Source organism: Sycon ciliatum, chromosome 1 (assembly GCF_964019385.1).
Source record: "Sycon ciliatum chromosome 1, ocSycCili1.1, whole genome shotgun sequence".
Taxonomy (NCBI): Eukaryota; Metazoa; Porifera; class Calcarea; order Leucosolenida; family Sycettidae; genus Sycon; species Sycon ciliatum.
In genome coordinates, this window is record NC_088643.1 from 68,863,895 (window position 1) to 68,888,306 (window position 24,412).

The window sequence follows — 24,412 nt, forward strand, 5'->3', positions numbered from 1 at the left end:
ATTTGTTTCGTCTATACTGTCCTCACTGTTGGTTTAACCCTACATGCCTGCTGTTCCTATGTTTACCATGTACTGATCGAATGCTCTTGTACCTGTGTTTCGTTTTTTGCCCTGCTTGGCGCACCATACCTGGAACAACAACGGACTGGCCAAGCCGTACAAGCTTGCCATACGGTCGTTCGTCAGGCTCACAACTACCCGACAACCAAGGGACCTACTGTTTCTTTTCTCTGATGTTTGTCATTTGTTCTGCCTGTTCTTTATTTTCCCTGAGTCGAGAGTCGAGGTCGACTCTCCCCAAAAGAGAGGGCTATGTAACATTATTTGTATTACGACTATGATTTACGCATGTCGTTGTATTTGGTTCTTGTCTGGTGGAGTCCAGTGTCTGATGTCATATATGGTCTAGGTGTACGCGCGAGTATGGTGTGATGTGTGACGTTTATGGTATGTGGTGCATGCAGGAGTACGCGTTGTCAGAGTGTGAGGATGTGCTTCCGTCTGTGTGAGAGTGACTGTCAAGTGAATGCAGTACATGCGCAGTGCTAGTTTGGTCTGGGAATGAGAGTCGTGTGTGATTCGTCCGTGGTCTGGTTGTCTTGGTCTTGGTCATGTGTTCTGTACGTATTAGTCCCTGATTGGTCGTCACGATTTGTCCTCGGTTTATTACTGCTTGTTCTTTGTTGATCCTCTGAGTCTTTTCCCGGGAGTCTTTCCCGTCGTCGTTTTCTGTCTAGTCTTTTCGTCTCTCTCTCCTCCTGCGCCCTCGTCATTTCTTGGTATAATATAAGAGTATTGAAGATACAATCAAGAGTTTGCGTTGTTGTGTGGCGAGGGCCAGGGGGAGAAGCATTTCCGTTACAGGTTGTCCCTATAAAGTTGGTTCAGTTGCTGACTGATTTGACACTTGACTGACACTGCTGTCCAGCTTTCTTATTGACACTGTCTGCAGGCAGTCAAGCGTCAGCCAAGTGTCAAATCAGCTGTGTGTGTGTGTGTGTGTGTGTGTGTGTGTGTGTGTGTGTGTGTGTGTATGTATGGGGGTATAGGGTTTAATTAACGTCAGCCCTACGACGACGGCTGCAATGGACAACAAAGAAAGTTATAGGCCAAAGAAAAATATGTGTTTTTCTTGCGCATACTTTTGTATGGTGCGATGTAATAGGCTGCTACAGAGGTAAGTGCACGGTTGAAATAGACAATAAAATAGCATTATTCAGCTTAACCTCTTCATTCAACAACTGCTTCTCCTCTGATGAGTTCCCCGTCAACTTTGTGGAACGAAACAAGACTTGTCAGGAGTAATACTACTTGCTTTCGTGGAGTGTGGCTGGTGAACCGTTCATGCTGTGGTCTGCAAGCGTCGTGTGGTCTCGTCGGGTCAAATGAAAAACCTATTACGATAGACAATAAAGCCAATGTTGCTGCCTTCCTGGATAACATTATCAACTACATGTAACTTATGTTGCATTGTTGCTGCTGTTGTTGTTGGTGTGGCTGGTGTTGTTGTTGTTGTTGCTTTTTCCAATTTACAATTGAAGAGGCAAAGCTGCCTTCTCACAGAGGTTTTGGCTATGCTACAGAATTCACAGTGGGAAAGTGGGAAAGTCAACAGTCCGTACTGCATTTGCTCATATCTTCAAAATTATTGTCTCCTCATTGACGCGGCTTGTGTAATCTTTTGCCCAATACCGTATTATCTCTAATATAGCACAGTCTCTAATATAGCACAGTCTCCAATAATAGCACGTCTCCAATAATAGAACACCTTGGGGCGGCATTCAAAAAATAAAGTGCTCAGTCTCCATTATAAGCACACTGTGTAAATTCATTATCTGTACCGGTGACAAAACCCTGAAATGTGTGTGTCTGACATGAATTTGGCATTGCAACAAGCCTCTGAAATGAGGTTGAAATAATAACGGAACAGTCTCCAATAAAGGAACGTCTCCAATAATAGCACGGGGCGGAGGTACATTGAAAAAATAAAGGACCGTGCTTATAGTAGAGATAATACGGTATCAGCCTTTCCCACTCAATGGTGTTATTATACGGTTTTCAGGTAGTTTAAACCAAAATTAATACGTCCATGGTGTTTAGTGTTTACTGAACCGCTGTGTCATTTCTTTTGCATTGCTATCCCCACGGAACTAGGGCAAAACTGTTCACAAGCAAGGACTCTTTGTGAATGTGTTGCTGAAGACCAGGAGTGCACTTGGTGTCCGACTAGTCGGGTGAGATATGGCACTCTAACACTCGATGTATACGGACAAAACATGACAGAACAACTGTTGAAGATACAATGTAGATGTGTAGAGTATTAGTGGTTTGCAATTGCCTAGAGCACAAATGCCTTTATAAAATATACTGAACTCTGCATTTCTCTTCTTTTTCTCCATGAAAATATCGCTTCCGCATATGTACTTGATAAGTTTACACTATTTGGTGAAAATAATAATTATTTAAAATTGTACATCTGAGCCAGAGAAACGTAGTATCTTGCGCGACATTGTCTTTTCACTACTTTCTTCTTCTTGTTGCCGCTGAACTGTATTGTCTCAGTTATTGTAGATTGGCGGTTTCAGTCTCTCAGTTTCCTTTGCAAACAAATATTTCCGAAGCGGTAACATATCTCAGTCCAATACTAGCCTAGTGGCGGTACTTCTGGAGTAGCGATCCAGCGTAATTTGGTAATGTCCCCCGTTTCTGTCTGATCTGCTCCAGGTATCGTGGCTGATGGCAGGGTGTGTATCAAAACAGGAGGCATATAGTCTAGGCTTCCACAATTGTACCCGAGAGGTGACCAGCCCCATTCAAGTAAGATCTGCAATCACCTAAGCATGAATTCTCACACTGGAGCGGGTGACCATTCATTTCCAATTTCTCAACTGTGACCTCTGAACAGATAGGTGTAGCTGTTCTTGGCTCCCATCAGTGCAGGTAACACTGTGACTAACTGAGTACTGCAGTGCAGGTTATAGTGACTAACTGAGCCAATTGCAATGAAGTCTACTGAATGGCAAAGCGTGACCCTAAAATTGGATGAAAATCAGAGTGCGCTAACTGTACTCGTACAGACCATCCCGTTTTCATGCATTCTGGCTACTGTGATCTCAGAAAGCCTCTGGCAATGCAATGTATTTTGGGGCTATTAAGTTATTTAAGGAGTGTGGTCAAACTTGAAACTTCCAGAACAGTGCTCATGAGACTACTGGTTCATAATTAGTCCAATGAAACAGGCCTACCATCCACCTGATCATACTGCTGGTTCATAATTAGTCCAATGAAACAGTGCTGATGATACTACTGGTTCATAATTAGTCCAATGAAACAGGCCTACCATCCACCTGATTTTGATTAAAGCCTTTTTCCTCAACTATCAAGCATTACTTAAAATATGAACCTTAGTTTGCAGTCCTCGGCGAACTTCATCCAAACGTTGACACGGCCTGAAATCTCCATACACTTCTCTTTCCCGGCCTAAGTTTCAACTGTATGGCTGACGGAATTGCTGGTGTGTTCTGCACAGTCCGCACCGCAGTGCTCATCAAGGGGGGACTATGAGTGTGGACTCTGCGAGTGTCCGGCTGCATAGTAAGCTTCATAAATGTATTCTGTCTACTATACTCACACAAGTTATATGCATGCCTAGATTATCATCTTGGGCACCCTGTAAGAAGACCTTAGGGTCTGTTGGGAATGCCCAAGTAAAATAATAAAATACAATACAATTATTGATTGTCGTCGAGGGGTGGGTTCAAGTGAGAATTCAATTTGAGTCGAATCATGGCTGGTCTACGCTGACCGTAAACCACCTGGGTGCCAAAAATGCTGAAAGGAGAGAGAGAGGTTTCCAAAAAGCCTCGTACTTGAAATAGGATAAGAACACAGGGAAAGGAAGTGAAACATTCACAACCAATTGACCAGGTGAGAATCTGTCACCACACTGACACTCTTCACCTACTTTTCACCCTCACCTGGTCAGTTGGTTGTCAGTGTTTCACTTCCTTTCCCCTGTGTTCCTATCTTTGTTTCTTTTTGGTTTACACCTGCATATGTTTAGTGCTCATTATCACTGTTTGTGTTTGGCAATTGTGCACTTTCTCTGCATAATTATATTCTGTTCCTCTTCCCCAATTTTTAATTGTAATGTATTCCGAGCCAACTGGCGAATATCACAAGAAAACTTTCTTGGAAATAGTTAACGGGCCGACCTCGCTTACATGTGTGTATAATTATAGTCATGAGTGCGCAGTTGATATTGAATGGAAGTAGAAATCATTGATGAAAAACCTGTAAACCTGTAAACCTTTTTGAAATATTAAGGTCTGGTCATGGTCGGACAGGCTTAGTGCAACTGTCTTGGTTTGGCATGCTTTCTAAACTCAGCCTTCTAACTTTTAAAGCGGGCATTATACCTGTCCTTGCACCATCTCAAAAATAGAGAATCTCTTTCAAATCAAGAGCTCATTCTGTATGTATAAACGCAAAATTCTTCATGGTGTTTTTTCTGCGGTTGCATACACCAGCCGTGGACGTCATTGCCAATGCAATGCCTCGCTAATCGACCCGTCTTCCGCACGCCGCGAGTGCAGGTACGACGACAAAATCAATATTAATTTTAATTTTAATTTTAGTATTCCTGTTTCATATGGTGGGAGATAGACACCTGGCAGTATGGCGGTAAATACACGCCTGCCCACACATGCTCTCTAGCCTGCAAAGTTAATCTGGCACACAGCTTTCCTTCTCACCACCACCACCACCAGTTTGCGCCTGGCGCCTAGTCGATGCATGGTTAGTGATACCCGACATAGCAGGCTGGTACATCAGGTAGCGCATGTCACAGCAACTACATGTACATTGCTCGATTGCGACGCACGTTTCGTCCCTGCTGGACTCGTCAGGCAACTTCAGTATTGCTGTCGTAATTAATTGATGCACACATGTTACATCTAACGTACACATATTACACAATTTGTATTATTAATATATGGTACAAGTACACAATCATGATACATTCCAAAAGTGTTCAGATATTACATATGGGGCCATCCGTAAATATAGATATTTATTTAGAAACGAAAACTAGTCGTTTAGGGGGGGGGGGGGGGAGGGGGTTGAGCGCCTGTCCGTTTCTCGAAAATAGATACATTTTGCATGTGTGAGCATGTCCAGAAAAAAGACCAAAAATATCGATACTATGCACCATCTGTATGTGTTCGTTTCTCAGGGAGGGGGAGGGGGGTTGAAGAGAAACGATTAGTTTTCGTTTCTAAATGAAAAATTGTGAACCTAACATAACCAGTGGGTATGCAGCAGCATTCGGTCGTTGAAAGTTCACCACCACCATTGCACTCTGTGGCCGACCACGTACATACATACACTGCTTGCTGATGTTTCTTTGATTTCAATACCTTTTAATATTATAAGGTAGCCTGGGCCTATATCACGAAAAAATATAATTATGAGGTCAAAACCACTTTCCGTCCGATTTTGTTCAACTTTTCAGGGTTGAAGCATCATGAGGGCAAGTTGTTAATCCCAATTTTGTGCTTGTGGGTAAAGAATTCTTCCCTCTATTTGGGGCCTGTGAAAGCCACACCCACACGTTCGCATTTATGTCACAAAATAAGAGAAAACTACTTTTAATAGGAGTTTGCTTTTCAGTTGTGCCTTTTAAGGCAGGCTTGTACCTAACAATGATATAAGTGCATTTCAATTCTTTTTCTGGAATTCAGGACCACTATAATCACACACTGTTGAAGCAAATCCACTGGAATCAATTACGAGAAACGATCATTTCTTCGCATATTTCTGTGAAAAGCGGGTAAATGAGTTCAATGACCTAACATAATTTTGACATCACTTTATGATACTGACATAGTGCGATGCAACTAGCAAGAAAAACTCAATCGTTTTCGGGCCAATTTTGCAAAATTTAAATTTCAAAACATTTTGGCACCATATCGAATCGAGGTTCGGAATACCAGTTTCATCTCCTCACACAGAAGCCTGTATTTTCAGCCGGCGTATTTTTGCTGATAAATCTACCCTGAAAGTCATGTTCTGATACTATGAGAACTACTGACATGATTACATGAAGCAACAGACGAAGGTAGGAAGCATTTACGTTGTCATCAATGCAAACCTGTCTCAATCTTAGAGCCTTGTTTGGGCTACTTCGAGGGGCCATTACCCCTCCCGGAAGTGCCCCAAAAAAAGTCACGGTTCGCGTCAGACTCGGCCAGAGGCCAAGTTTTCCGCATCCATAGGAACGCTATCACCCTACAAGGATCAAGGCACAGATGCAGCTCCTATAGCGGTGGGAGGTGAGTAGATCAGCTCCCCAGCAAGTGGTCAAAGACCGAAAATCCTGCATCCATGTTACCCTCGTGCCAGGCCACGAGTTCCCAATTAACTGTGGGTCGCTGCACGGCTGGAAAAATCCTTCCGCTTCCAAGCAGGACTTGAACTTGGTACCCTCCGTTTCTCAATCATGGTCTTAGACCATCCCACTATGCCTGCCTGCGGAGTGGCCAATTACATACCCTAATAATTACCCAATGCTGTATACAGCAAGCTAATAAATCTATTGATTTTCTCATTCTGGATACCCCTAGCATTGCAAAAAAAAGAAAGAAGTGTCAAACAGGTGAGTTTCGGAAAACGTATTTCGGCATGAGCTACCTTAAAACACCTTGTTTTCACGCTTTGAGTATCAAGCGCACGCTCATTAGCGCGCCATCTCTTATTTCAAAAATCAGTATAAAATCAGTGATTATTTCTTTTCCAGTTATTCAACAACTCAACCTTCTCTGATGACGTCTTAGAACCCGAACAGTTGTCCGACGGAATACAATATCAATGCCCGAAGGAACCTCTTGTTGCTGTTAGGGGCAAGTGAGTGTATGTACAAGGTGGGCCACAGAGCGCAATGGTGGTGGTGTCGGAATGTCAACGCAGAAGCTTACATAATCGCATGCAGTATTCACTGCTCTGGAAATTGATATTTTGGTCCAATGCAGAAGTAAAGGAGGTGTGTGCCGCTCCCTTTGTGTGGGAGTTCGCACCTTTTTCCTGCTGACTTGGTCTTTCACTCGGCCAACTCACAACTGCATTGATCTGAATCTTCGCCTTGGTCCTTGAGCCACGGGGTAGTGGCGCTGGTAGGATGTGGAAAATTCAGCCAGTGATTGCGTCTCATGGGAGGGGTGTGAAATTGCAATTAATTTATCTCACCACTACTATCCAGCTGAGTACACAAAAAATGTCCAATGAACCTCCCCCACGGCGAACCTGCATGAACACAGCAAACTTCACTCAATACACACGGTGCTTAGGGGATGCTTCCCTTATGAATTGAGCCTGATAAGGCTAATAAAAGTGAACTTGATTTGTGCTTCAGAAGCACTACAATGTATAGGTTAGCACTCAAGCAGCCCAACCATCAACAGGGATATTAATAATGATGCTCTACTTTCAGTACGACAAACACCTCATAAACTCAGAGAGTAGCATGAGTCAGAATCGTCCATTCAGGTGCAAAACAAGTGCTTAGGACTGCTGGCCACTCACAGCATTGTTGCCTGTATAAACCAGTTCGTAGCAAGTCCGCGGACTGATGACGGTTCGGATTTCCCCAAAACACTGTGTATTAAGGAAGAAGATGCTTTGTTGCAGGTTTGCCGAATGGAAGGTTTGATAGACTTCTCGTGTGCTCTGCTGGACAGCAGTTGTGCTTCAGTCAAGTTTCGAATCAAATCGCCAGGAAAACATAAGCTCTTTTAGTAAAGTGTTACATACACTTCCTCCGCTGTCCCTGAAGTCGCTACTACTAGTTGCAAGTATTTTTTAAAGAAAATCAGAATCTGCGGTATCAACAAATAATACGGAACCCCAAGTAGGATGTCAGCCTGCAATAATATGTGTGATGATGTACTTGATACACGAAGCTCTGGCTTTGCCCGATGTTTGTGCCTTTTTCATCATGTTGTATACCCTTGTCTGTAGTAAGGTAGTAAGCGAGAACTGAGTGCGCACTACCGTAATATGTGCTGTTCGTTGATAGGTAGTATCTGCATCCTTAATAGGTGCTGTTCGTTGATAGGTATCTAATATGTGCTATTCGTTGATAGGTAGGGGGTGCATCCTTCTTCTACTGTCTGGATGTGCATATTGTTCTTTAACGTCCTCCAGGCCAAGTAGCGATGTCACGTTCAGCACTCCAGCCTGCAGTGGTCAGGGACTATGCGCCGTGACAGACACTGGCTGCCAGCTTGCCTGCGTATCGTGTACACCGGGTTGGCATGGTCGCTTCTGCCAGTGCGCTGACTCGCTATGCCGGGCAGCCGATAATGGTCTTCCCTGCGGAGGTCAGTACAAATGAGGGGTTTCAAACTAAACATACCGTGCGCGGACTGGGGATTTACCCTGGCTTCGTGGCACTGACTTGCTGCTGAGTGGCAAGATGCCCAGACTCAGCGGAGGACGTTCCGGTTTGTTGTACCTCTGAGTGTTCATGCCGCTAGGCAATCATCAGACAACAGACAACAGAGAACTGATGACTGTTGTCTGTTGTCTGACGATTGCCTCGCGGCATGAAACTTGGAGTTACACCAACCCGAACGTCCTCCGCTGAGCCTGCTATGAAAATCGAGTAAGGTACTTCAGTGTTTGGAGCCGGCTGTTGTTCTCCCACCAGCTTATTCATACTGCAATTAGTATTAATTTGTCGGCGGTGACGAGGAGTTGTTACACTGTTGCTTGTGCCGATGGCTCCAAGAAGAACAGTCACATCAGTGTCTACCAATTTACATCGGGGGGGGGGGGGGGATACTGCACAAGGCATGTGATGACACGTGCAGGCAGGCAGTTTGGTTCCGGAAGTTGAAATTGTGTAGGTCAAAACTTAAAGTAATATGTTAGTTAAACATGTGTCAAAGGGACGTACAGTACAGTATTGAAGTGCATTTCGGAGAGTCACACATGCAGTCAGCCATCCTCCATGTGCCAGCCCTGGTCTTTCTCGAACCAAGATCAAACTTTTGGAGGCGGTTGCTTTGGAATTCAGAACCACCCCATCCCTCTTGGCTTAGTCCCTGAAACTGCTGAAAGGGTCTTCCAAACAGCGTTGTGTGTAGACTTGAACTGTGTGTTGTGCCATTCCCCTGTGCAGCTATGCTAGCTAGCTAGGTTTCAAATATGCATCAACTTCGAAAAGCACATTTTTCTCACTGCGGCTGTGTACAATGCACCCGTACCACGAAGGTGCCTGCTTGCTTCCTGCAGATATTGTACAAGAGCGTCTTATTTTCTTCTTGCGCATCAGGCCATCGCCAGGGCCGGTGTTGTTGTGATTCAGGCACGTGTGGTGATTGTAGGTGTCTTTGCTTCCCTGCGTACAATCTCGACACCACATGCAACCTATGCGACACATCTCTGGATTCATGTCGCACATCTCCGGTTAGTGATAATGCTTTTAATTTTAAAAGTAACACTCCGCTGTCAAAAAGTGACTGGCATTTCTCAAGTGGTTGCATGTGAAGTCAGTTGGCTACTCGGTATAATCTCTTTATGCAGGTCACAACCTCAATTAGCCGTGAAGCCACTCCTGTGAGTGTTGCAGGCTTCGTAGAAACAGTTTAGTGATGTGAGAAGCAGTGGGACAGCTGCGAAGCCGGAAATCCCTTATAGCACCCGCTGTGCAGCGCACACAGCAACCGCAGCGGGCCATTGCATGAGTTGACCTTGGCTCAACTTTCCCGATGTGATGTATGATACGAAACTTGCTTTGCTGCAAAGGTTGTACGCTAGATTCAAGTGGGGTTTTCTCAGGGTATGCAGTACTGTAGCAACGTCATCTCTCACACAATACACACCAATACCCAAAATGGTCGCTCGGCTGCAATTCTTCGTAACGAAATATAAAGTATAACTCTATCTTATGCCCGGGCTGGCCTCTCTTTAGGGTAGCTCGGTAGGAAATCAAAAACTCGTCTTCTGCGCATCTTTCTGCGCAGGTCACCTAGCGCGCGGCCTAGCGCCTGGCCGGGGCTGGCCCGAGATCCGCGTGCACGCGCTGCACTAGCTGGCCGTGCGCACGTGCGCGTGCGCATGCAGTGTACAGTGTAGACAGTGCATGTAGATCTACGACTGGCTGCATGCACTAGCTGGTGTAGATGTACGACTGGCTGCATGCACTAGCTGGCCGTGTTGTTGACTGAGATCGTTGTTTTCTTTGTTTGTTCGATCTGGCTCACACCCAGCAGCAGCTTATGCCGGAGCATTTCCGTCAGGTCCTTTCTCTTTTCATACACGCGTTAGATTAGTTAGTGTCGCGACATGTGAAGACGGGGCTGCATAGCCATGCAGCTTCAAGTGGAGCGCAGACTGTGGCAGTCGATCTGTGAAGCGCGTGGGATCGAAGGGGAAGGCGAATCTCCGACGAGGCAACCCGGCACTGGTGAGTGCCCGTCTTGAATTTTTGGTTTGTTTTCGTCTGGGACTTTTGAGGTGCATCGCGATACAATTAGCTTACGGATGCCTGATGTTTTCCTGCGTCTCCAAGCTGATGTTGTCTTCTCCTTCTGCTACTGCGTCAGCTGCCTGTGGGAGTTCTGTTCTCCAGCAGACAGGGGACTCAATCCGAACCATAAACGAGCACTTGGAAACGGCTCGTGAAGAGCTTGGCGATCCCGTTTTGCTGCCCGTGACGAGTGGAGAGTATGGCAATGAAACGCAGGGTGAAATAGTTACCACTGGTGAAGAGTGTAAGACCGGCGTTGATTTAGCGAAAAGAGGTAAGTGTTGTCGTGTTTGTATCAGCTCTTCAGATAAGAGGAAAATACTCTACTCTGAGATACTCCGCTCCAAGATATTTGAACAGTCGTTGACGGTTCATGTCAGTATAACGACAGGGCAGAATGTACCAGCATCTAAATCTCGTCAGTGGTTGAAGTTTTAGATTCAATACTATACCTGTGCACACAAATGGGCACTCGCACACGTGAAGGCACCATTGCCTGTTTGTTTGAAGACTAAAAATAAATGCACAACAACAACGTCTGCACATGCACAAGCATGCATGCACACACACCTTGAACCTTGAACCTTGAACGCCCATTGCCGTAGCAATGATAGCGATGGCTTCCTCACGCTGAGGCTCTAAACTCGAAATCTGCAGTATGGCGCATGCCGCTTGAGGTCACCAGGACGACGGAACACTCTGTCACAGCGGTAGTTGGGGCACGGGATGTCTGGGGCTTCCTTCTCGACCCTCTGTCGACAACACTGAAACCAGGTGGATCTCTCCTGCGCTGTGTCATACCAGTCCGCTTCAGGTAAACCGATGACAGCAAAGTCCGAGGACACAACATCCCGCCAGCGCTTCTTGGGACCATGTTGCGGGCGTTTGCAGGGCAGTTCGCCGAACAGCATCTGCTTACACACATACACACACACACACACACACACACACACACACACACACACACACACACACACACACACACACACACACACACACACACACACCTCTGGACCTTTGGAAAGCCCATCGCCGAAGGCGATGATAGCTACTCAGTATTAGGCGAGGCAGTAGTTCTTGTGTCGGGATAAATCATTCGGACGGCGAAAGTCGCGGCCGCAGACACAGACGAACACTCTTGGTTGGGGCTGGCTTGGTTGCTTCCAACGGCTACGCTCGCGCCAGTCCCTCAGGTCCTGAGCAAGGTGGTACCATTGCGCCTCCGGGATACCGGTCGCACGCAGGTCTGAAGCTGCCACATCTCTTCAACGACACTTGGGTCCATGGCGGGGCTGCGTGTTAGTGCCCTCCGCAAACAGGATCTGCTTTGGCAACCTGGTGTCGTCCATCCTTGCGAGGTGACCCCACCCCCCCCCCCCCCACACACACATACACACACACACACACACACACCTGTGCGCACGCCCACACCCGCGCACACACATGCATACACACACACACACACACACATATGCGCATGTGCACGCGCGTGCGCATGCACACATACACACACACACACATCTTCACCAATTTGTAGGAGCCAGACCATTGTTTTGATGAGAAGTCATCGGTGCCTGTTCATGTGATGAAGTAAAATAAAATACTAGTTTGAAGTTTGCCTTTATTTGAAAACAAACTGGGTGTCGGAAACTGGGTGTTGCACGGGATGAAGAATTTGAAGAGCGTAATCAAATAAAGCAATGGTGACAAATCCAGTCCAGTAAATAGGAAAAATCAAACCAAATAAATAGGAAATCCAATTTGAAAAGAAAAGAATCAAGTCAACTAGGGAATACCAAAACAATGAGCAAACCCGTATCCGCAAACGCCATCCAAGCAGCACCGTTAGCCCAGCTCATCCAACAACCCAGGCAGGCTGCCGGGGCTTTTCTGGAGTCTTTTGGAAAGTGACTTGAATCTTGTAAAGTTATCTCCTTGTCTTCGCTTTCTGTCCTGAGATTGAGTTTCTTTATATCTGTCTATTGATCAATCTATTATTCATCCATCTATCACTCCCGCGAACTGATTTTATACATCAGTCGGTAGTGTCTCTGTGTTCACTCATCTGTCAAGCTGTTTTTTTTTCTTTTGTGCCAGGTGTACATCATTCTATATCCAATCCATTGTTCATGATGCTTGATGACCAACTTCCCGTGAACAGCTGTTCTATTAGTACCAACTTGATTATGATCACCAATGGAACCTTTGACTCTCTATCAAGTTTTTGCATGAAAAACAGTGTCTTGGAGGCAAAATACACATGTCGTGTGTAATTTTGAAACCCGCCCGCAAAAGCTATTTTCAGCTGTTTTTTTTCTTTTGTGCCAGGTGTACATCATCTGTATCCAATCCATTGTTCATACTTGGTGACCAGCTCCCTGTGAACAGCTGTTCTATCAGTACCAACTTGATAACCGCAAGGGAGCGTTCTTGGACCCATTCTCTTTGTGTTGTACACCCGTAATCTGCACACAGCACTTCCTGCAACTGTCAATCACCAAGAATTTGCTGACGATATAATCCTTGATTTCTCCCATCCTGACTTAGATTTTGTTGGCAGAACTCTGACGAGAGCAGTAACTGATATCTCCCGATGGCTTGAAGACATCGGCCTCGTAATGAATGCCAGCAATACTCAGGTCATGTTCGTTCAGCCTCGTGGCGCAGCCATTGCCACGCCCGATGTTTTCTGCAACAACGAGCAACTGGAGGTGACGGCCACCGCAAAATACCTTGGTGTGATCGTCGACGACCAATTGTCATGGAGGCCACATGTCGACTATGTGTCACGTAGAACTGCACAAACCATAGGGCAATTGTGGAGACACGGGCGTTCACTAACGCTTAGAGCTCGACGGTCGTGGTACACCAGTATGGTAAACAGCCAGCTGTGTTATGCTTCAGCAGCATTCTACCCAAGCCTCACAGCTCAGCTTCTCGACCGTTTGGGGAAGATCAGCAAGGCTGGAGTCAGAGCTGTGTTTCAGCTCCCTCGTCAAACACCGACCGCACCTCTTATTTCTAGATTAAATATTTCCCCACTGATCCACCATTTTAAGCTCAAGATTGTTGTTTTTGTCCATAGATGTCTTGCCTCCAATGCAAGCATGCTATTTTCGCCTTTCTTTCTGTTGATCGCTGAACCTGGTCTTGAGCAAAGCACACTCCGTGTTACACGTGGCCAGGTCTCACGTCTTCTCCAAATTCCATTCGTTCGTGGACCAGCATCTCGAGCGTCCATGCAATTCGTGGGCAGCGTGTATTGGAACAGGCTTCCGGCAAATATTCGTTGCCATGAAGATATTCTGGGTTTCAAAGCCCTGCTGTGCCCAGATGTTCTTGACACGCTTTCTCTGTCTTGACTCATTCGTCAGACATGTGCATTTTGATCTTTTGGTTTGGTCTCTAATCGACAAACTGACTTTTCTCCTCAAATACCTCAACTTCTCTATTTCTATTTCATACATCTGCTTCGTTTATTCCTTACTCTTTTCTTTCTATCTTTTTCTTTTCTTTCCCTTGTCATTTATTATCACTGTCACTCACATACAAATACCGTCATAAAATATAAAACACAAGATTTTCTCATCTTTTTCTATTTCTTGTTTTTCATTAGCTTTAGCATGTTCATTCACATTCTTCATCATCTGTGAGAACTAGACCTGGTCTAGTGAGAAGGCATTCTACTGCCTGTAATTCTGGTGAAGTAAAATAAAGTAACAACAACAACAACAACAACAACAACAACAACAACCAATGGAACCTCTATCAAGTTTTGCATGAAAATCAGAGTCTTAGAGGCAAAATACACATGTCCGATATATGAAAGTGGTCCATCATCAGCAACATATTGCCCAATTACCCCCCCCCCCCCAAAAAAAAACTTTTGTTTTTCCAGCTCAGTAAGGGTCTGTAAACAAATTTTCCCCCTCCTCAGTCACACAAGTACACGTCACTGGCACACAATCACCAGGACAGCCGAGGCTTGGAGATAAATTTTGCTACGTGTTGATAAAGCTAAATTAAAAGAGAGAATGACCAAAAAGACTGAACTACTCCGAACGAGAAACTCCCAGTCACCAGCAAGAAGTAAAAAAGGCAACAACGCAGGGGCGTACGCCGCTCGCCTCCAGGAGTGGTTCCCATGCCAACTGATGCATCAACATTCCACACAATTGAAGTGCTGTTTTTCGTATCCCACAGAGTTTCTGCATATTCTCCTCAGACTGGGTGAAATTGACATCCACAAGCTGCTGGACGATGATGTCATTGTTACGCATTTATGATTTTAAAGGACAGAATTTTTCCCCGTTTTATGGATGTTTTGTTCAACATGACGATTGCATGCGGTCTTGAAAGCTGCCTAAGTTTCGAATCATCTGGAGCAAACATCACACAGGGCAAGCAGAAGCCACCATTGCATGCCTGTCAAAAGACTACCCAGGGTAACCCCTCTAACAAGGATAGTTGAAAGTGGCGCTGTTTGCCATCCGTCTGGACACGCACAGGAAACGAAATCCTTCGCCTTCGGTGGCGCACAATGATTGTCGATGACGGAAATCTTTTCCGTGTCCAGCAAATTTCGGGGGACTGGATTCCGCTGTGGACGTCGACTTTCAGAATATCCCGTCCAACACACTCCCATGTCATTGAAGTTAGTTTTGGATGATCCAGCAGCTTCCAACAACGGTCGCTCTACAGCTTCGCCGACGATTTCTTCCTCAACGCTGCTCGTTGGATGCAGACTTCGCTTGCAAGTCAGGTGCGTCTGCATTCTCATCTATCGCTTGACCTTCGCCACTAGCACTGGCTACACGCTTTGTCTGCAGCTCAAAAGAGCTCTGAATAGAGCGCTGGCCCTCTGGATGTCGGCGCTTCATTTTTTTTCTTTTCCGCAAAGCGAAAGCATTGTCAAAACACGACCATTACTTTGTCAAAACAAACTCCAAAGGAAAATTTGACTCTGAGATCGAGGAATCCGGCGATGTAACTGCAGTAGAGACTTTGTTGAACCCAGTTCAGTACGCTGTGTCCCAGCACTACTTTCACACCAGGGCTAGTCACCGTCCTCGATCGGACCGTCAGGCGGATGCCAGGCATGCACTTGCACTGTGAGCGCTGGGCCTGGATCAACAAATTCTCTGTACCCACATGGAATTTTTTTACTGGTTCCCGGGCATCCCGGGAACCGCCCTATGTACGCCCCTGCAACGCATAGTGTGCAACATTACGTGCAGGCGCGATCAAAAGGTCAAGGGTACATGTACTACGCCTGGACCTAGCACATCGCATACCGCACCTACCAATACATCAGCTTCGGTACGGTACAGCAGAAAGTTATGAATGCAGCGGAAGCGAACGCACCCGACATGACCTCGCAAGCCAGCACTGGCAGCAGACATGACAGGTGTAGCACCGAACAATCAGGAACCAAACCCACACTATACATCATGACACGCGCACCCAAGCACTGCACTACGCATGGGACAGAAGAGTAATACATGCGCGGCTAGATGGCTGGTGCCAACACAACACTAGGACAAAGAAAAGAACCATAATGAATGCATTACTCTAGCGCAGAGAAGAGACTTATAGCCACTGGCTTGGTCTATGATAATGCATGCGTGACAATAGTTCATTGGAACAGCCAGTCACTAGACCTACACAGAATAGGAGCTACAAACAGTTACATACATTGTACATGCAGCAGCATAATTATTACTCAACAGGTCTGACTTGATCATAAAGAAGAAAAACATTAACATCTTCGGACCAATTTTGAAATTTCATCCTCTTTGTGACAAATTTGACGAAAATTTCGCAACCCGCAAGAACTTTTGAAACTGAATAGTTGAATTCAAGGCTAGTAGAACTTCCCCAATGCTCCAGTTTTGTTCCAGGGACATCCCTGGACGAAGCAGAGCATCAAGAAAGACTCAATAAAGCATTCTAATGAAAATATGTCCTGAAGAGATGTGTGCTAAAAACTCCGCAAAATCGCAAAATCGTATATTTTCTAGGCACCGTACGGCAAGATTTAGCCCAATTACCCCCTCCCCCCCCCCCAAGGAATGTTTTTTTTTCACTCAGTACACATGTAGGAAGGTGTAGCAAAAGTAAAACTGGACAATCTTCGGACCAAGTTTTTCCTATTCAGCTACCTAAAGGGGAACTGTCACCAAAAATTTTCTTTGTCTTATCTTGTACTTCTTTGGCTCCTGATCACGATGGTGTTATCCGTTTTTCTCTGCGATGGCTGGAAGTGGGTGAAAACGTGAAAAGTAGGTGCCCAAAATTGTCCCGAAGTACCGAGTGACGTCACGCAGGACTTGACCTCCACGCGTACATTCGTCGTCAAAAACGAAGTCCAGCCCGTGTGCTGGTCGATCGAGCTAGCTGTTCTAATGTACGGTGCACGTGTGCCTTTTGAACTGTAACACAGATGGGTACGTCGTACCGAAGGAGAATGACAAAGAGGCAGACCCACGTGCAGCTACACAGCCAAATCAAAATAAAAAGCAGCTGAGCTTTCACCTTTTTGACTTCTTCCGCGAGGATGTAAGTTTTATTTTGTGAGCACGGAAGTACGTTGTTGTCTTGAACTTTTCGTGTGAGGAACAACACGATGATGAGTGCGTATGCAGAAAACAGTACTCCTCCGGTCGGCGATAACACCACCAACCCGAGCCCCAAAGGAACGCGATGTAGGTACGTGAAGGCGATTCATCTGGCGATGTTGCTGAAGATGCAGATGACAAACTCTGATGTCTTTCATTTCAGAGCCGGGTGGACAACACCGCCACCTTCGATACAACGACATAATTTTCAAGTACGAGGTATGTGTGTCACACTAAACAGCAAACAAACATCCTTCGACTCCTTCGTAATCACAAATAAAACAAAGAGCTGGAGCTTCGTGGAGGAAGTACCAGTGCGACAAACTGCTGTAGACTTTTGTTTATTTTGTCCCTTTTTGGCGTTCTCATTGTGTACAACGTACACATCGAGTGTCCGAGTTCAGAAGGCAAGCGTGCACCGTACATCGAACAGTTGGCTCGATGGACCAGCACACGGGCTGGACTTCGTTTTTGACGATGAATCTACGCGTGGAGGTCAAGTCCGGCGTGACGTCACTCGGTACTTCGGGACAATTTTGGGCACCTTCTTTTCAAGTTTTCACCCACTTCCAGCCATCGCAGAGAAAAACGGATAACACCATCGTGATCAGGAGCCAAAGAACTACAAGATAAGACAAAGAAAAATTTTGGTGACAGTTCCCCTTTAAAAGGAAAGTAGCCGGGAGACTGTTTTGGGTAGCGGTTCATAATTGTGTGAAGTGTTGCCTGTATATTTTTTACAGATTGCACCCAGCGCTCTGCAAAAAATAACACCAACATTTGCTGCCTTATTCTGCGAATGGTACTTTATGAGTTTGCACTGGTCTTCAGCATCGCAAAATGCATTGCGTCACACATCACATCTCAAACATCCTTCTGCAGTTCCTGCTTCTTTGCACGGCCCAGCGTGGGGTTTGGCGGCGATCTAAACCCGATCCGACAATAGGCATGCAATGCAGAGTACATGGTAACCATGATCCAACAATCATGGCATTGAAGTTTTGCACCGGGCGCAAATTTGAAATAATTTCACTGTGCATAACTATACGAACCTACACCTGACCGGTCTCATTTCATTTAAAGGAGAGTTTTGATATGCACTGCTCTAGGTAAAGCAAAACTGGTGCGAAACTATTCTGCAGATGGTATGCTCTTTACTGTCCACTGGCATTTTGTGTGAGCGCTACAGGAAAAGCCGATATGCTCTAACAATGGTTACTGCTTATGTGGCAAATGTCAATGTCAGGCTGGCTGGACTGGTCCAACATGCTCTTTCTGCTTGCCCGGTGCTGTAAGTAACAGGGGTGTACATACGAGATTTACTGGGATTTGGGAGAACTGGAGTGAAGGAAAACTAATGAAAATATTTCGAATATGAGATGTGGGTACTTTCAACTGTGACCTGGCCAAATCCCTGAAAAAAATGGCACTGCTTTGTAGCGGCCAAAAACTGAAGAAAAAATAGAGCTTCTGTAATCTGTACAGTACATGGGTATTGGGTTGCAACTGTGTCTTAGCCAAACCTTGAAAAAAAAAGGTATTATTCCCGTAGCTATGCAGAAGACATTACTTCAGTAACGTCTGGCGCTAGCCAGGGTCCACACAGCTTTAATTTGGTGTTTGTTTGTTTGTGTGTTTGTGTCACGCCTGGCGCTATCCCGTATCTGTCCCGTACCGTACCAGCAAACACAGCTGGCCACATACAGCTGGCCGCACTATTCAAATAGGGCTTTCAAACGCAAGATCATAACGTGAAGCAACTTGGAAGAATGAGTATGAATACGAAGTGTATGGGGGAATGCATGTAGGGCGATAGTGCGGGTTCGAATCCCAGGTAATGCCTGAAAAAATAGGAAAATTGAAAATTTTATAACATCCCTATTCTTTTTTTGCCGTCATCAAGGCGGTAGATGGTGTCGTATTACCCTCGACCGTACCTGTCCCGTACCTGTCCCGTACCGTACCGTACAATCAAAGACGGCTGGCCACAATGCATATTCAAATAGGGCTTTCAAATACAAGATCACAACGTGAAGCAACTTGGAAGAATTAGTATGTATGCGAAGTGTATCAGGGGTCCGGGGATGCATGCAGGGCGATAGTGCGGGTTCGAATCCCAGGTTATGTCTAAAAACAAAAAGTAGAAATTTATAAGAATTTATAACATCTAAACAATCGACGAGGAGACAATAGTCGTAAAATGGCAATAAATAAGATAAATTGTGCACTCATAACAACAGCAAAAATGAAGAAAGTCAAGTTCCATAACGTTTTCTTGTGACTATCATCAGTGGAACGCCGTCACGTAAAAATGTAATAACTAAAACACACACTTATATACAATGTCATGTAGCTAATAATATTATGGTTTCAGGTAGAAATACAGCAGCTAACAAGTACAAAAAGCGAAGTTTGCACCTTTGCAATGTGTGAATATAGTGTATGTGAGAAAGGTAGTGGCAGATGAATGTGATACTGTGTGAATGAATGTAATGGTGCGTGTGTATTACTTGAAGAGTGTGAGTGATACAACGTTTTCTTTCTGTTTACTTATACCCAGCTCATATTAACCCCCACTAATTCATGTTATCTATAACTGGTGAATATATCTCCATATTCACCACTTTAACTTGGGGTATATACTTTGCTATATTACCCACTTAGAGGTTGTAACTTTTCAACTTTCAAGGGACTTAGAAATTTTCTCTCCAATTAAAAAAGAAAAAATTGAAGAGAAGAAAGAAGTTTCAGCAGGAATCAAACCTGCAACCATAAGATTCCCAAGCACCTATCTTGACCACCCAGCCACCAGGGTGTTGATGCAGATGATGGTTGAAAGATAGGTCTTAGGTCTGGAACACGCAATGCTACCTACACATAATAGTATACTATAGTATACTGGGATACTAAAATAGCTATTTCGGACCAGTATTTCAGGCCAAAAACGAAGCTAGGTATAAATAGAATAAACACCTCTGTCTTGTGTTTATGGGAATATAAACACTGTCTATAAACACCTCGGCTACGCCTCGGTTTTTAAAGCAGTGTTTATATTTCCATAAACACTACGACATCGGTGTTTATTCTACACAAAGCACAGGGTCACGAGTACGAATATACACAGCTTCCAACACCTGCAATTGCTTGAAGAAACGTGCGCAACGAATAACACTAAACCAGGAATCGTCAAACACCTTACGACATTCTGGACTGGACACCAAATGCTTGTACACTGCGGACTTCCTCTTGTCAACATCAAACTCCTCCTCATCACTACTCTCATCCTCCACCTCCATTCCAATGCCGCCGTCCATCCCATCGCACTCGTATTCGTCGTCATCAGTCTCCATCTCCTCGCGACACCGCTTCCCTCTCCTTGATTCGTACTGTGCCGTGCCTGTGCTTCCTCCTGCGTCTCCTTGCCTTGTGTTCTCCACTTGTCTCAGTCGTGCCTCTGCTAGTCTCTTGCTTCTCCTCGGTTCTGCTCTGTTTTCAAGTTGTTCCCCTTCCGCTCTTACCGTTGTAGCAACATGGTTTGTCGAGGAGCGACCGTCCGGCGGCCTGCCTTGCCGTGGTCCGGTTCCGAGGGGGGAACCAGACTTGTCTGCTCGTTCTCCATGGAAGTAGTCGGTGTTTCTGTTTCCGAATTGTGAGCCGTGCTAGGTGTAGAAATAGGCAGCGGATGTTTCCGTGGCCTCCCACGCTTCGGCCTGCTTAATCTGGCAGCCTGGGACAACAATGATAATGGGACGTGCTGCTTGATGCGTTCCGACAAGTGTTGAAGCGTCCTGCCAACATACCGACTACCACATTGTCGGCATTTAAATTGATAAATGAGATGGCTCAAATGGTGGGTTGGCAGGACGTCCTTCAACACTGTGAACGAACGCACCAATTTAAAGACAGTAACTACATTCACTGCATAGTATGTCTTTTGCACGATCGATTTCACTGCACGACTGACGTTTGTTGATTCAGAGCCTTTCCAAGGCAGGCATAAGAACACCTGACACGGTGTTGGCCCGATTTTGTGTTCCTTCCGCGGCTCTTTGCTCGTGAGCAGTTTTGCTAAGAGTGATGATGGATATCCATTTTTCAGGAAAACTGAGCGCAGGAAATCGAGTTCAGGTTGTAATTTACTGTCAGAGCAAATGCGTCTTGCCCTATCCACCGAGTTCCGGACTAAATTGATCTTGTACTGGGCCGAGCAATATGAGTCATACATTATAATATAATGTATGACTCATATTATATTGTCCTGTAAACGTAGGCTTACGATAAACCGATGTGACAACACCATCACACGTCCGTTCGACTAAGACATCCAAAAACGACAATTTTCTGGATTCTTCGTGTTCACACGTGCATGAAGCGCAGCGCAGGATGGACATCATTCAATTCAGTTAGAAAGGCTTCACTGTCACGTCTTGATTCGAAAGAGGTAAATGAGTCGTCCACAAATCCAATGTACAACTGAGGCCACTTTACTTTATCCATTCTCGACTCGCAATATCCAACGAAGACGTTGGCTAGTGCCGGACCCAGCGGCGACCCCATTGCCACCCCGTCCGTTTGCTTGCACATCACGTCACCGAACGAAAACTCGACACCACTCGTAACCATCAACATCAAACGTCGAAACGCTGACTCAGGTAACCAAGGGACATCGACGTCATCATCATTATGGTAGAGTGTCTGCGCACAGATATCGATCGTCTCGTCTAGTGGAACGTTTGTAAACAGGCTTAGAACGTCGAAAGAACACATATGGCCTGTGGGTGGAATCGGATTTTCACGAAGGATTTCCACAAACTGGAAAGTGTCCTTGACATTATGCTTACAATAGTAGTCTACTACCGGCTGTATCATGCCGCACAGCCACTTTGATATGGCGTACTGGGGCGAGCCTATCATGGAGAGTATGGGTCGGAGCGGGCAGGATGGTTTGTGTATCTTCGGCAAGCCGTACATCCTAGGGCGCACCGAACCGATTGGCTTCATTCGAATAAACTCTGATTCTGATATTTCTTTCGCATGTCGGAGGTTCTTAAGATATGTCACTAGTTCTTTCTCCCTAACCAATGTTCTATCATGTGTTGAGACCGGACCGAGTTTCACAAATTTCGACCCGTCCTCTAGTATTGTAGCCATTTTAGTATTGTAGTCAACTCCTGTCATAATAACGGTTGCACGACCTTTATCCGGTCGGGTGATGATGATACTATTGTTCTTTTTTAGCTCTGCACGAGCTTTCATGTGTTCGCGGGAGAGAGAAAATGTCCGTCGTTCTGCGGCCTGCTCGGCATGTTCTTCCGCCGCAGCACGGAGTGTGGCTGCGCACACCATTTTCTTTGATTCAGAAACTGGTGCAAAATCACGCAGTTTGCGATAAAATAATTCAAAATCGCAAAGTACTTGCTCCTTCATGTTCGATGTTGGTGGTATGCCGAAATCTATGCCTCTAGATAGTAGCTCTTGTTGGACAGTGGTAAGTGGAATGTTCGCCAGGTTAATTATCATGTTGGTATCAATTGTTATGGCACCAAAGCGCTTCTTTCGAAGCCACTTGATGTTATGATCATACTTGGTAACTAGTCGGGTGTGCAGCCTATCATCATTCTCTGATATAAGTATGGAAAACCGAAGACTTGTCCGAACGCATCAAGCAGCACGTCCCATTATCATTGTTGTCCCAGGCTGCCAGATTAAGCAGGCCGAAGCGTGGAAGGCCACGGAAACATCCGCTGCCTATTTCTACACCTAGCACGGCTCACAATTCGGAAACAGAAACACCGACTACTTCCATGGAGAACGAGCAGACTAATCTGGTTCCCCCTCGGAAACCGGACCACGGCAAGGCAGACCGCCGGACGGTCACTCCTCGACAAACCATATTGCTACAACGGTAAGAGCGGAAGGGGAACAACTTGAAAACAGAGCAGAACCGAGGAGAAGAAGAGACTAGCAGAGGCACGACTGAGACAAGTGGAGAACACAAGGCAAGGAGACGCAGGAGGAAGCACAGGCACGGCACAGAACGAATCAAGGAGAGGGAAGCGGTGTCGCGAGGAGATGGAGACTGATGACGACAAATACGAGTGCAATGGGATGGACGGCGGCATTGGAATGGAGGTGGAGGATGAGAGTAGTGATGAGGAGGAGTTTGATGTTGACAAGAGGAAGTCTGCAGTGTACAAGCATTTGGTGTTCAGTCCAGAATGTCGTAAGGTGCTTGACGATTCCTGGTTTAGTGTTATTCGTTGCGCACGTTTCTTCAAGCAATTGCAGGTGTTGGAAGCTGTGTATATTCGTACTCGTGACCCTGTGCTATGTAAACAGAAAGAAAACGTTGTATCACTCACACTCTTCAAGTAATACACACGCACCATTCACACAGTATCACATTCATCTGCCACTACCTTTCTCACATACACTATATTCACACATTGCAAAGGTGCAAACTTCGCTTTTTGTACTTGTTAGCTGCTGTATTTCTACCTGAAACCATAATATTATTAGCTACATGACATTGTATATAAGTGTGTGTTTTAGTTATTACATTTTTATGTGACGGCGTTCCACTGATGACAGTCACAAGAAAACGTTATGGAACTTGACTTTCTTCATTTTTGCTGTTGTTATGAGTGCACAATTTATCTTATTTATTGCCAATTTATAACATCCCTATGCTTTTTTGTCTAGGTCATCAAGGCAAAAAAGCATAGCGTAGGGCCCTGAGCTTCCAAGCTCTCTCGTTTTGCAGTGAACTGTGCACACACTTCACTCTAAGACTGTGCACAGCGTATTGATTTTCACCAAACACTTAGGTGCTAAACATTAATGTCTGGAGCTCCATGGTGCACCTTCTGGCGCACAACAAGTTGTGCCGTGTGATGATGTGGCTTCAACGGTTTGCGCCACTGTCACTGGGATGGATGTAAACTGTACATGTATGTGATAGTGACCCTTTGCTTGAGGAATGGTTTAGCACCCTGTACTGTTTTCCCTATGCTTGTGGAATGGTTTAGCACCCTGTACTGTTTTTCTACCAACCACCCCTACATTTCGGACCCATTCCTCTTTTGTGGAACGGAAAAGGACATATGGATACGAGTTAAGAGGAACTGTCCACCACTGTAGCTAGATACTATAATATACAGTAGGGGTGAAAGTTGGCAATGAGATCCCGAGTTCGAGTACTCTGATTTTCTGCGATCGAATATTCGAGTATTCGAGTATCCTTCATCTCCTAAAATTGCACACCAAG

The 24,412-nt window shown here is 45.4% G+C and overlaps 1 protein-coding gene across 1 annotated transcript in view; it reads left to right on the top strand.

The window, feature by feature from the left end:
- The window catches only part of LOC135805113 (multiple epidermal growth factor-like domains protein 6), a 40,517-nt gene that overhangs the window by 8,100 nt on the left and 8,005 nt on the right, over positions 1 to 24,412 (top strand). The window contains exons 2-8 of the mRNA XM_065319112.1: positions 2,155 to 2,234; positions 2,725 to 2,817; positions 3,530 to 3,594; positions 4,530 to 4,595; positions 8,200 to 8,375; positions 9,332 to 9,465; positions 18,335 to 18,436. Coding sequence (XP_065175184.1) covers positions 2,155 to 2,234; positions 2,725 to 2,817; positions 3,530 to 3,594; positions 4,530 to 4,595; positions 8,200 to 8,375; positions 9,332 to 9,465; positions 18,335 to 18,436 — 716 coding nt within the window. The remainder of the gene's footprint in view (positions 1 to 2,154; positions 2,235 to 2,724; positions 2,818 to 3,529; positions 3,595 to 4,529; positions 4,596 to 8,199; positions 8,376 to 9,331; positions 9,466 to 18,334; positions 18,437 to 24,412) is intronic.